This window comes from Barbus barbus (genome assembly GCF_936440315.1).
Source record: "Barbus barbus genome assembly, chromosome: 23".
NCBI classification, from domain to species: domain Eukaryota; kingdom Metazoa; phylum Chordata; class Actinopteri; order Cypriniformes; family Cyprinidae; genus Barbus; species Barbus barbus.
This window is the reverse complement of record NC_136751.1, coordinates 18,391,900-18,405,251: the sequence shown is the minus strand read 5'-3', so window position 1 is coordinate 18,405,251 and position 13,352 is coordinate 18,391,900. Positions and strand designations below refer to the sequence as shown.

The 13,352-nt window shown below is 36.5% G+C and overlaps 1 protein-coding gene across 2 annotated transcripts in view; it reads left to right on the top strand.

The window, feature by feature from the left end:
• The window catches only part of LOC306842838 (guanine nucleotide-binding protein G(o) subunit alpha), a 90,107-nt gene that overhangs the window by 26,243 nt on the left and 50,512 nt on the right, over positions 1 to 13,352 (top strand). For both annotated transcript variants that reach the window (XM_079373947.1, XM_079373948.1), the window contains exon 3: positions 995 to 1,136. In XM_079373947.1, the coding sequence (XP_079230073.1) occupies positions 995 to 1,136 (142 nt within the window). The remainder of the gene's footprint in view (positions 1 to 994; positions 1,137 to 13,352) is intronic.

Below are 13,352 nucleotides of genomic sequence, written 5' to 3'. Positions count from 1 at the left end.
TGTGTGTGTGGATAGAAAATATCACTAGGTCAGTAAAAAAATGAATACAAAAATAACTTAAGTCTATGGCAGGTCCCTCAAAGATAGCTGTACAAACAAGCATGTGTTTGTGTAAATATAATGTCATTTTAATTTTATGTCATATTAGATGCCTACAATATTTGAATGACCAACTGTAATTTAGTTATTGCAGTTACTGTTCTTTAGTTATGGTATTCAGTGAAGCAGAGCAAAATAAATGAGGAGAAGCATTGTAAAAAAAAAAAAAAAGCAGTAATTCGATTTCAGGATTAGATTTCTCAAGAGGAGTTTGCTGAAAAGCAGTAGGCAATTCGCTCAATATTATTATTATTATTGTTTATTTTATTTCACAAAGGATGTGTGATGAACATGCTAATATGTTTGATTTGAAAGAGATTAAAATAACAAATGAAAACTAGTCTGAATAGACTTTAATCTTACAGTAAATGAAGATCATAAGTTATCATTGTATTTGGCCCTATTGGCCTCATGAAGTTGAGTGCTGCTGATATAGATCGTTACATCTAATTCTCACTCACTGGCTTTGGCAACTATGCATATATTAAGCCTAATAGCAATAAAGTAATCTTTAATTAAATTGATCAATACTGAGAGCAGAGCAGGACAGCAGCACGGGGGCTGAACAGTTCTGTTGAAGCCGCGAGACACAGATAACAGACATATTGCATCACTATCTGTATCAGTATGTTTGAACATCACTGTGTTTGCTGTCTCCTTTCACTCTCCAATCACTTCTCCATCCTTCCTATGCTTTTGTATTATCACCATAGCTGGGCCTGGAGACTGTCAGTCTAGAAATGTGTAGTTGTGATCTTGAGAGGAACTGAACATTTCAGTTAAATGGGACATGATTCCTGACTGTTAACCAGAGTTTGGTTCCTCCAGCCAGGTGGGAAGTGCTCCAGACACATATGAACTACATACTCTCTAATATATCTTTTGTTGTGTGTAGGATTATCCACGAGGACGGGTTCTCTGGTGATGATGTGAAGCAGTACAAGCCAGTGGTCTACAGCAACACCATCCAGTCTCTGGCTGCTATCGTGCGTGCCATGGACACACTGGGGCTGGAGTACGGAGACAAGGAGCGTAAAGTGAGTACAGCGCAAACCCTGATAAGCTGGAATGCTTATTAAGGAGTGACATTCCCATTGTGATTATAACCTTATGGATGGTAGTTGTAACACTTGAGAGCAGCTGTAATTTCTCTTTACTTTATACAGTATATGAAAGACAAATATATACTGTTTCTGTGTAAGATGATTCAGGAGAATCGCATAACAAGGGTCAATGACAATGACATGTAGGTTTAGCTTCACAGTTCCTGTGGCGGCAATTATGATCTGTAATGAATTGTACTCATTGTGACTCTTTAAAAAATTTATTCTTACTATTTATAGAAATGTTCCAGGTAGGGGTGGGCGATATGGGAAAAATATCATATCACGATTTTTTATAGAAATATCACGATTCACGATTTTTATCACGATTCTTTGTTAGTTTTACTATTTTGGTTTTACAAGTTGTCTGAGCATTACAGCCAAACTAGAAAGACAAAGATGCATGGCAGATATTTAGGCCAAAGTGGGCGAAGATAAAAAATCTTTGTCATTATTTTATTTTTCTTATTAAAAAATAAGAACAAAGATACACATTACAAATACACATAATATACAAATAAAACAAACAGTGCTTTATTTTCAGGTACAATAGGTGTATTTAGCAGAGCATTCAATGAAATTGAATGAATGAACAAATATAAAAATAAAACACTAGATAGACTGATTCCTAAAGCAACTGTATTAAAGTTTTTCAGTCAAGAATAGGGAGTGATTTTTCTCTTTGTGTTTTGTTGTTTTGTTAACGTTAAATGAATAGTTCCCCCACAAATTAATATTCTGTCATCTGTCTGTCAATTCTGTCATAATGTTGTATTTTTATATCATCATTTACTCAAAAGTTGTTTTAAACCGGAATGAGTTTCTTTCTTCTGCTGAACATTTATAAATGCTATTTTGAAGAAGGTGGAAAACCAAACAGTTGCTGGTCCTCAGTGACTTCCATAGGATTTTTCTTTCCTACTATCAAAGTCAATGTGGACCAGCAACTGTTCGGTTTTCCACCGAGTAAATAATGACAGAAATTCAATTTTAGGGTGAACTATCCCTTTAATGACAGTCGACAGCACGTTTAGTGTCCTGTCCCTTTAAGAGCTGCACGCATCTAATATACAGTACAGGCACGCATCCGTTTCTCTCTTAACTATTTACTTTCATTTTAGACATAACCAACTCAGTCTGTATGTAAACCTTGTGTGTTTTGACAGTATTAGCGCAAAATATAACTTAGTTGAGTAATCAGGCGCTGTTAGACAGGCGTTTTAGTGCGCGTGCTTCAGGTGTATGCGCTCAGAACAAGCGCACGTCAGACCAGCGCGCGAATTAAACATTTAACCAGCAAGGCTTGTATGCAAATAATGTACTTTTGCGATCGCGAATAAGTGCAGTGTCCTGTCTGAGTAACTCTACTGCTGTATGTCGTGTTGTACAGTATATAGAGACGGAGGCGCCAGAACTGTAATTAACAATGTGCGCGGTAGCGCGATACTACGATATTTCTTAAAAAGCAGATCGTGGAGACATTTTTATCGTCCACGATCAAAAATCGTCATATCGCACACCCCTAGTTCCAGGTTCAGTACAAGATAAGCTCCTTCTTTCATTTTCTTCGAAAAATGAAAGGATAAGGTGAGGCAATGCTATTAATACCATTTGAGTACAATTTTATAATTGGGTTAGGAATTTAATAATAATTCATATATAATTAATAAATAGTATCATATAACATTTATTCTCTTAAAATTTGTTGTATTATAAGAGCTGTACGTTTTTTATGGTTCATTTCAGGTTTATGGTGTTGGGATGACAAATGGCAGTAAAATTGTAAAACTGTATATAGCTTTACATAAAATAGGTTAATAATGCAGGTTTTTTTTTTTTGCACACTACAATCATATACGTATTGTTCATACTTTTGGCTATACTGTTGAAAAACTAAGCATTTGAATGTTTACAGAATAGCCCCATTCTCTTCCACTGTAAGTGCATCAGTGTAAAAATGAAATTTTCTTGTAATTTATACCACAAGCCTCAATTGATATTAACTTATACTGAACCTGGAAAATTCCTTTAATAAAAAACATCTTCTACTAAAGACTTGTGCATTAAAGACACAACCAGTAATCTAATCTAAAGAGAAACAGAACCAGATGTGGTAAATGTCGATAGATTCCAGCCACAGCACATATAATTTCCCCACCTAATACATAAGAAAAATGGCTGGGTGCTGATGGGAAGCTTCAGGTTAACATTCCTCTGCTAATGTGTTCCATCAGTGACAATAAGACTCATAATCCCATTGTGCCCTTTCTCAAAAGCTCTCTCACTGTAATGTCAGTGTCAGTGAACTCATTGACCTTCAGCAGGAAGAAATTATTCATTTTAATCAAACGAGAGCTATCGGCATGGAGAGAACAGTCATCTGAAATATCTAGCAGCCATCGATTGGGATATTTTCCATTGTGAGAAATATAACACGTCTTCATTTCCAGGTTGAGTTACATCTCAGGAAGCCAGCATTGAAGGGCATCAGATACACGTACCTAATAAGAGAGGTTATAGATAGTGTGGCATAATGTGTTTGAATGTGACTGCTGGGCCTACATGGAATCTGCAGACTTTTTCTGCTGTTTTTTGAGCAGAGGGCCTCAATTTGGGATAATTTCGATTTAAAGGGGTTATGAACTGCCTTTTTTTTATTTTGTACTGTTCTCTGAGATCCACTGTTCCATGTTATCAAGATTTTTTCATCAAAAAGACATTCAAATTTAGAAGTAATAGGATATTTTCTGTCCTTATTTTGAACCTCTCATCAGAACGCTCTGTTTGAATAGGCGTGGCGGATTATAGACTCGGAAGTAAACGCCCACTGCTATGATTGGATAACAGTTGTGTATGTTTGACAGCCTACATCCTTCACAGATGAATGGTGCTGTGTTTTAGGTTAAAATGCATAAATACTCAGTACATATTAAATGATTTGTAATAACAGCTAAAGCAATAGTAATCACGTAATGAAAACAGTTACTCACACTGTGTGTGGTGCGATATTGTATCTAATATAGTTGGCACAGCATCATCTTTTAGTTTCAATATTTCTGAAAATCCTGTAAACAAATCTGTGGTAAAACGAAGTGAACAAAGGACCTTACTGACGCGGTCTGACACTTCATTCAAAATAAAGTTCATGAAATAAAGTTTATCGCTTGGTTTCTGCATAGACTGCTCTTGTCACTCACCTACTATGTGCACACATTGGTGGGCAGGGCTAAACTGGCAGTGATGTAGAAGCAGGCATTGATCTTCTTCTGCAGAGACTGTGTTTAGCCACATTATTACATCATAGAGTGGCACATTCCACAAACTGTCATTTTGGCTGACTGGCTTCAATATAAGCTGTTTTTTAGACTAACAAGAAAGTTTTGAGCTCTGAAACTGTTTTTATAGCACAATGACATCTTATATATCAGGCATGACCCCTTTAAACGGATAAAGCATTATTACAGGGAATGGAATATTTCAGGTTTAGTACAAGTTAAGCTCAGTCGTGTGGCTATGTTATTGAAACCGTTTACAGATTGCCCCCCTTTCACATCCTTTTTAAAAACTAGATTTTATTTTTAAAGCAAAATAATGAAATTAATTTTTTTGGTAATCAAATGTTGTGAATTGGGTTTAACTGAACCCAGAATGTACCTTTACACAGCCCTGAGATTACTGCACTCTCATTGGGTAATAGATACTCAAATTTGCTGCATAGATCTTGCAGAGTTCTGTGTTAACCAATTCCATGTGGGCTGAGTTATGTCAATGTATTATCAATGTATTATCAATGGAGAAATTGATCAGAATATGTGAGGAACTACAGTATATACAGTATTTGATGTGTACCTAAGTGATATGTTCTTAGAGAGGAACTTGCATGCTGCTTGCATGCAATTCTTTGTGCATGCTAGCATAAATGACTAAATGTAAATGCATATAGTACGTATACGCTTATCCTGAGAACAGATCACTCACACACATCCACACAAACTCTTCAGGCCTCTGTTCCTTCAGGCTGTGGAGGCCAGCTGGCTCACACCTTTTTAATCTGAGGTGTGAAGCTTTTATTGGAACTGCTTTCTCAACAACCTAGCCTCTATAGATCTGTTTGCCCTTTCTTTCTCTCACACTCTCTGTTTCTTGCTTTTATACCCTCTCAGCTTCCCGCTTTCCCTCTCTCTCACTTCTATCCGTCCGTCTTTGTATACATAGCCTACTCCATATTGCCCTCCCCATCTCCTTTTCTCCCTCATCAATCTGGCCCTGTTTCCATGGCGACCTCTTGTTTTGCCTCTCTTGCAATGCATTCCACAAATCTGTGTCCATGGGCAATGTTACTCGCATGCACTCTGCCCAGGTCCAAAGAGGCAACCATCTCATGTGACCGTTCACACAGCGTGTGTGACCAGAATGAGGAGTGGGCCACACCCCTCATAAAGTACAACTCTATAGCGCCGTTCCAACATATAGTGAACTGCCTACTGCCTGCATTCATCCTGTTATGGAACTGATTTCAATGCTGTGCATAAGAGACACTTGGATTGCAATAGATTTCATTTGACTTTGACGTTATGATGTTGCTAAGATGACCGTGTGAATCTTAAAATACATGGCACACACAAATACTGGATAAAATAATCCAATACAATAGACCAAAATTATTATAAAATTGTTTTTTAAAAATATTTATTTTTGGCATTTTATGCCTTTAATTTGATTGGACAGTAGTTAGACAGGAAGCGTAGTGGGAGAGAGGGGATAGGATCCGGAAATGTATGTGAGCCAGGACTCGAACTCGGGATGCCCAAAGCACAACAGCGCTTATTATTTTATTTCAATATATTATATTTCAATATTGAGTGAAATATAAATTTAACGTATTGTAACCATTTTATAATCTTGGGTTTAAGTTTTCATTCAGCTCCAGTGCTGTTATTGTTAACTAAAATTAATTTTGATTATTTAAAATTTTTTTGTTACTTGAAATAAAACTAAAAAAAAAAAATGAAAAAAGATGAAAAAACCTGAAAAGGATGAAATACAACTAAAGTTAGAAAAGCTGCCTTGGCAGTTTACTGAAATAAAATAAGTTTATGTTGAAGTACTAAAAATACTTAAAGCTAAATAGAAATGTAAAAAAAAGAAAACAAAAAAGAAAACAAAGTAATAAGAATGACAAAAGCACATGACAAAATTACTAAAACTTAAACTAAAATAAAAAAGGAAAATAAAAAAAGAAAGCTAATTCAATGTATTAAAAACATTCTAGTACTATCTAAATAATAGTAGTAATAATATGTATATATATAAAATCCTGGTTATTTATTTTAAAAAAATAATCCCTTCATTTGACATTTGTTGTCATGCATTGGTAACAAAACTAATATGTATGTGCATTAAAATACTATCTCCATTAGGCAATCACTAAATTTTTGAACAGAAAATAAATCCATATACACTTTTCTACAGAACACCTTGACCAGGCTCACAATGCGTTTGCCAGCATCGTTGGATGATGGTGCTATATGGATATGTTATGTTACTTTCTGTGATATTTTGTTACATGGCCAATTGTCAGGAGTCGCTGTCTATTTTTGGATGTTCTGTGGCATGTATACCTGACACACATACCCCATGCACGTTCTTGTCATGTCTCTGTCCATGCAGCTGTCCTGGTAAAGACCCAGGATCCTTTTTCTCCACAGCTTAGTAGTGTAATAGCGGATGACGCTACGGCCTGTGTCAGGAAGTCCATTCATCCTGGTTTGATTCAGAGATCACCACAACTTAACACATGATCTGATGCTGATCCCATTGCTGCCATGCTTATGGGCCCCTACATTACACCAAAATGGCTGCCGCTCTGAGTGGAATGAGTTCCATAAGGTCCAACATGTTGGTGTGACCTTGCCAGGATTCCTCATATCCTGAGCCACACCACGGCTGATAATATAAATGGCAGTCTGTGGGCAGGGGCCGTGAGCCCAGTGCCTGGCACCCAGATGGACTTTGCCATTCTGGCCATCTGCTTCCACTGCAGCATCATGACGCAGCGCCTGAAAAACTCTCCCAAACAATCCCAATTGGGTGTCACCAGTCTGCATGCTAACCGCATGCAAATTTATATTCAAAAATGTCCCAAAATAGAACTGAGAAATAGGATTGCAGTCAGAATTAGGAGTGTTTGCTCATGGAGCGACTTTGAGGGAGAGAGGGAAGTGAAAAGCTCTAAATTTAAAGTGATTTATCCTGCATTAGTGCTGACACTCTGGCGAGAGCTCTCCTATCTGGCCATTTCTATTACTTTTTCACTTATAATGATAAATATGTGTATGCAGATCCACTTAATGCATATTAAGAGTTGAATTGTTGTATATTTTCTGGGTTATATTATGATTTTATGGAATGGATTCTGCAGTGTGTGAAAAATCTGCTCTTTCAGGCAAAACTGATTGGATGCAGGCAGTCACTCATATGGGGCATGAATTGCTGTCTGTGGCCACTGGGAATAGTGGCTTTTAAAGTATTGAGACAAATTAATGATGCATTGTTTTTTCTTTAAATTTAATGGAAATCCCATAGGTGGCTTTTTGCAGTAGTGCATGACTTGAGGCCAACCGGCACTCTTTTTTTGTTACGATTTGTTATATTTTAGTCATGATTACTGCATTGGTAACAAGCTTCCACAAGCTTTCATGTTTGGGGTTGAAAATGTCAAGAGTTTAAACACCCCAATCAGAGCTTTTCTCCTAAATAGATGCATTTTCCATCCCAGTGTTTTACTTAATTGTCCCAATTATCAAATTATCTGAAAAGACAAACATGTTTGTTTGGAGTTTAGCAAACTCCATTGCAATATTCTGCTCAAATGACTATATCTGTGAGCAAAGCATCTCAGTGACACACAGTAATTACAAACATGAATCTCAACTATGTTGTTTGCAATTGTGGTTGTTGAATGAATGCACTTGTGCGAAATACAAAGTCTTTTTGTTTTAAGGCCAATTCACACTGCATGGACAGACACAGACAAAAGGAAATAGATATATTCGTCAGGTTTTGTTTGATCAGTGCGTTACCCCTGTCGGCATCTGTTGGCATTGGTTGGTGCTTGTTTTTGCCAGTTGAACATTTTGTATTGCTGTTTGTACTGTACTTGGTTGCTTGTTGTGTTGGTCTGTGTCTTTGATATAAAGACATAATATGGCTTTAATATGGCATAATATGGTTTTAGCTTTTTAATGTATATGATAAATATATCTGAAAAGTAATGTTAAATAAACCTTTCTACGAATTGATGTTTCTTGATCTTGTACTTATATGAAAGTGCTAGAGACGCACCGAAAGAAAATTCTGTGCCGAAACCGAAAATGCTTTTTAATTATTTATTATTTTATTAAATATAACGTAATTTTGTAAGACAGTAATTTATCTCAGTAATTTTCATAATATTAAAAAAATAAAAATAAAAAAACAGTTTTATTGAAAATAACACAACAAAATTGAACAGAAAATAAATTAATATTAAATATAAATATAAATGTATTTTTATTCAGTTCAATGCAACAGAAGCAGATGCAAGTTTTTGCTTGTTTATTTTTTTGACTAATATCCAAATAATGTATAGTTTTAAATACATTTTCGGCTCATATTTTCAGCCGTTTTTGTCTTTCAGCCAAAAACTGAAAATGCCATTTTCGGCCGATAATTTTCGGCAGCTGAAAATTCGGTGCATTCCTAGAAAGTACAATATTTTTAAACTGAAACAAATTGTCAATAATAATCGGGATTAAAATTTTGGAGCAGAATAAAATAGTGATTATCAGTTTAAACATTGTGTAGCCCTAAGTTTGTGTTTAGATCCTCTGTTGCTCTCTACGTGAACTGTCACTGGGGTATGTGGTTGTTTGTGTTAGTATGAGTCTGTGGGCTTCTGTGTGTGTTGTGGAGGGAAAACAGTTGGGGAATAAGGAAGAGAGGCTGTCAGCAGAATATTCCCAGCAGTCCCGGCAACGCCCTAGCGGTGCTCACACGCCCACTCATTATCCAGAGAAAACCCATCTAAACAGCCTCATAATCATGCAAATAATCTTTATATAACTCCAACCTGGAAAAAAACTGTTGGATTTACCTGCATTCAAATAGGAAAAATACCTGGTTATGTAGAAGTCTAGAGCAGTGTTCAGTTTCGGTTATTAACCCCAGTTGTCTGGGATTTCATATACTTTGTACAGGATTGAAGGGATCATGATCATCTGGAGGTGAGAATTATGGTGAGACTTGATGAAGATAAATGTAAAAAATAATATACCACAAATTACAGACAATGGGATTAAATTCACAAAATGCTTCTGTGAAACACAAATTTACCTGTGGGAAAAGGAGTTGCATCCAAATAGGACTTATGACGTATTTCTTTTCAAATAGAACTTTGAGGTGAAGCCCCTTTTAGATGCTGATAGTGATACATTGCCAAATATAACTCATATGCAAAGGATGTGTTTAAATGTGATGTATTCCGGAACATGTTTTGAGAACTGTGCATTGTCCACGTAGACATTTATGTTTGTCTACATGGTGGTACATGCAGGGGTGCGAACTTGTCAGGCAACTGCAGGCAACTGTCCATATTTTACGTAGAGGCTACGTAAAATGTGAAGGAACAAGCTAACGATAAGCAATTTATTTTTTAAATAATTGTGGTGGTTAGATTAGCCCGTTTGTAGCTAGATAAATTAAGTTCACCGTAGAGCAGGACGAAATGCATTTGTATCTGCTGTAAATTATGGTGTTCCAGTTTAAATGGTGATTATTGCGTGAGGCTGCTGTTTTTTTTGTTTTTTTTTTGCGTGAGGCTGCTGTTTTGTTTTGTTTTGCGTGAGGCTGCTGTTGTGATCGATATGAAGATTGTAGTTAAATAATCTCTACATTAGAAGTCAATATGAGAACTGTTCGACCTACAAGTAAAGCATAGCGTTTAATGAACAGCAATATTAGTATCACTCAGCTCAAGTGGAGGCAGCGCTAGGTGTCAGTCGTAACAGCCTGTTTCAAGACGGAGAAACACCTTGCGTTTAGTCAGCTGCTTCAAAAATTAAGAGTGCTGAAATGAAGATTTACAGTGGTTTATTTGCCCTGACTTAATGTCACATCTTAACAACAATCCTTGTCGATTGTAGACCGTAGTTGTCGTTCAAACGTCTTTTAATCATATAAAGTTTTTTATCCTTGAATGGTGCACTGCAAAGTCTCCTACTTAGAGTCTTGTTTCCTAGTCCAAATATATCTAAAAATTCTTAAATCAAGAAGCATTTTCTAGACAAGTAAAAATTATTGTCTTGTTTTCAGAAAAAAAAGGTCAAAATTAAGTGAGTTTTTTTCTTAAAACAAGGAAAATAATCTGCAAATGGGGTAAGCAAAATAATCTTATTTCAAAGTGAAAACGAGCTTATTTTGACTTATCTTTTTCTGGAAAAAAAAGATTTGATTTAAGAAACAAGACCAAAAAGCATGTTTTGCAGTGTGTGACATTTTCTCCCTGTAAAGCAGTTTGACTTGCCATTGTGTGTGGGGGGAGTTTGCACCCCTGTACATGTCCCACTTCTGTGTGAAATAGACACCTGGTAATGATAAAAGGAGTTGATAAGAACTACACCTCTGAAAGGTGAAAACCATCCAGAAAGGACTGTTTTTGCTCCTACACAGTTAAGATAAGCAGTTTCAAGGGAAAGAAAAAAAATCCAATTTGGCATATTTCTTGAGAACCCACATCCTGTCCTTGATTAGTTTCTTTATAAAACCTTTTCCCCTTGGATCAGTAGTCACTATTGTGAATCAGACCTGTGAATGTCTAATCAATACCTCCGTATCGCAGTTGAAATGGTTTATTAGCTGAAAATTGAGCTGTGTCTTAGCAACACTCACAGCTCCCTTGTAAAAATGTGCTATTAAAATTAATTTCTGCCTGCTATTATGCAGTGCTTTTAATTCAGTGACTTGAGGTCAAAACATTAGCATAGATTTTGTACACAAACAGTGTTCCTGGAAGTAGTTGTTTTGCATTTTTAAGTTGAGGGTCCTCCCTTTTTTGCTTTTTGGTCCAGGTCACCCTGGATTTTGGTACATTCTTTATGAAGCAGTTGGGTTTGCAGACAGCCTGTACCATTGCAAAAAATTAGAGGGGAAGGTTAGGCGTATTTATAGAATGTGTAAATTAATTTTGCATGAGGCAGAACGAGAGCCCTCCAGAAGCATTAACAGATATATATCCCAGCAGATTACACTGCAGCCTCCATTTTAATTGAGACTCTTTTATGTCATGTCTCTGGTGCTTGGATTCAGTAAAAGGATGTGTAGGTCCCTTCTCCCCAGCCTTACAGCTCATCTACACAGATCCCAAATATAATTATTTCTGGCGCAGCTTAATTACATATTAGGTTAATCAATTTACCTCAGTGAATCTTTACACCAGAGAACTACTTGTGTTTTCCAGCCTGTTGCTTTTTAGTGGAATTTTTATCTCAGCTGGATGAGACACATCTACTTGTTTGTGGTCCTGGTAAACTTGGTGCCCTAGGCCAGGGTTTCTGAACCAAGGACCCCTTTCACAATCCTAAAATGTTTACAGACCCCACAGTACATCTTACTGAATTGAATAGAAACCGATAATTGCAGGCGTTTTTTAACAAACGAAACATGAAGACATGTTATATTGCACCCCATAAACACAATCAAGCAAAAGGCAGTAAACCACCCCTTTAACTGCATTAAATATTTTTAACAACTGGAAAAAATTAATCGCATGCGTTAACGCGCTAATTTTGACAGCACTAATGAATTTACAATACTTTTTTCGGAAGTCACGTTCAAAACCCACAGCTCAAAAATCTGATGAGGAGGTATGTGTTTGAATGGGTGCGATACTTCTGAGCTGGATTTTAGGTGCTTCATGATTTATGCTTCAAGATTATTTGTTTAATAAGCTCAACATTAGTGGTCTGAGCTTTACTTTCTCCTGCAAAATGTGTGTGGGCAAAGTTCTAAAAGGCAATCAATGAAGTGGGGTGTGATGAATGTGTCTGGAGCGCTCCCCAGTGCTGCCCTTGCCCAAACTGTGCTGCTGTCACTCTCTAGCAGATCTGTGCTGCTCGTTCTTAATTGGAGAGCCAAAAATAAAGCAATCAGGAACTAACATCACCTTAGCCAGATGGTCCCTGTTAGTGGGCTACTGAGCCGGCCACGTCTTCGGCATATGCCCAGCTCTTATTACAACAGATACATCAATCTTTGTGTGTGTGCATGTGTGTTTAAGTATGAGAGTGCACATGTGTGATTTTGAGAGGTTGCACATTTGCCCTTGAGTACTGGTATAACATTCGAGCTTTACTGACAGCTTTACTGATATCATGAGAAAAGGCTAGATAGTGGATGAATGAGTTTATTGTTACTCTGTAGAGTATCTGATCTAAATCTCTACAAATTTCTTTATGGAGTCGCTGGTATATTCCCTCAGAGTGAGTCTAGTCAGACTGCAATGCAGAGTCATGAAGGAATAATGGCTCTCAGCAGTTGCAAAGGTTACACTCAATTCATTAAAGCTTCATAGCGGCAGATGTACGGAGTCTCAACACATGTTTAATCTTGGTATTAGTTGTCAGTTTTCAACCTTCCCTGTCATGATATGGAATATTAGGAAGTATTTTTTGCTGCAAAGTTAAAAGAAAGGGTTCAACATGAATTAAGTCTCATTGAATCTTAAAAATTAAAATATTTGGAACAAAATCACAATGCAACTTCTATATTGAGTGATATGGTGGATGACCTTCAGTGTTAATCACTAATATTCAAAGAAAATAGATCAATAATTCCATTATGATTGGGACAAACAATTTTTTTAATAAAATGCTGCAGTATAAGGTTTTTATGGTCAACATTAAATATTCATAGCCAGTGCCTTTTCGTATTTTGCCATTGTTACAGGATCACCCTCAATGTAAAGTGACATTATTTTCCTATTCATTATTATTTCCATACCGCTGATGGTTTTCCCTGTGATTGTTGTTGCTTAAAAAGGAATAACGGCTAAAAAGGACTAAAAAGGAATAACGGCTCTGTTGAAAGTATGACCAACACATGAATATTTACATG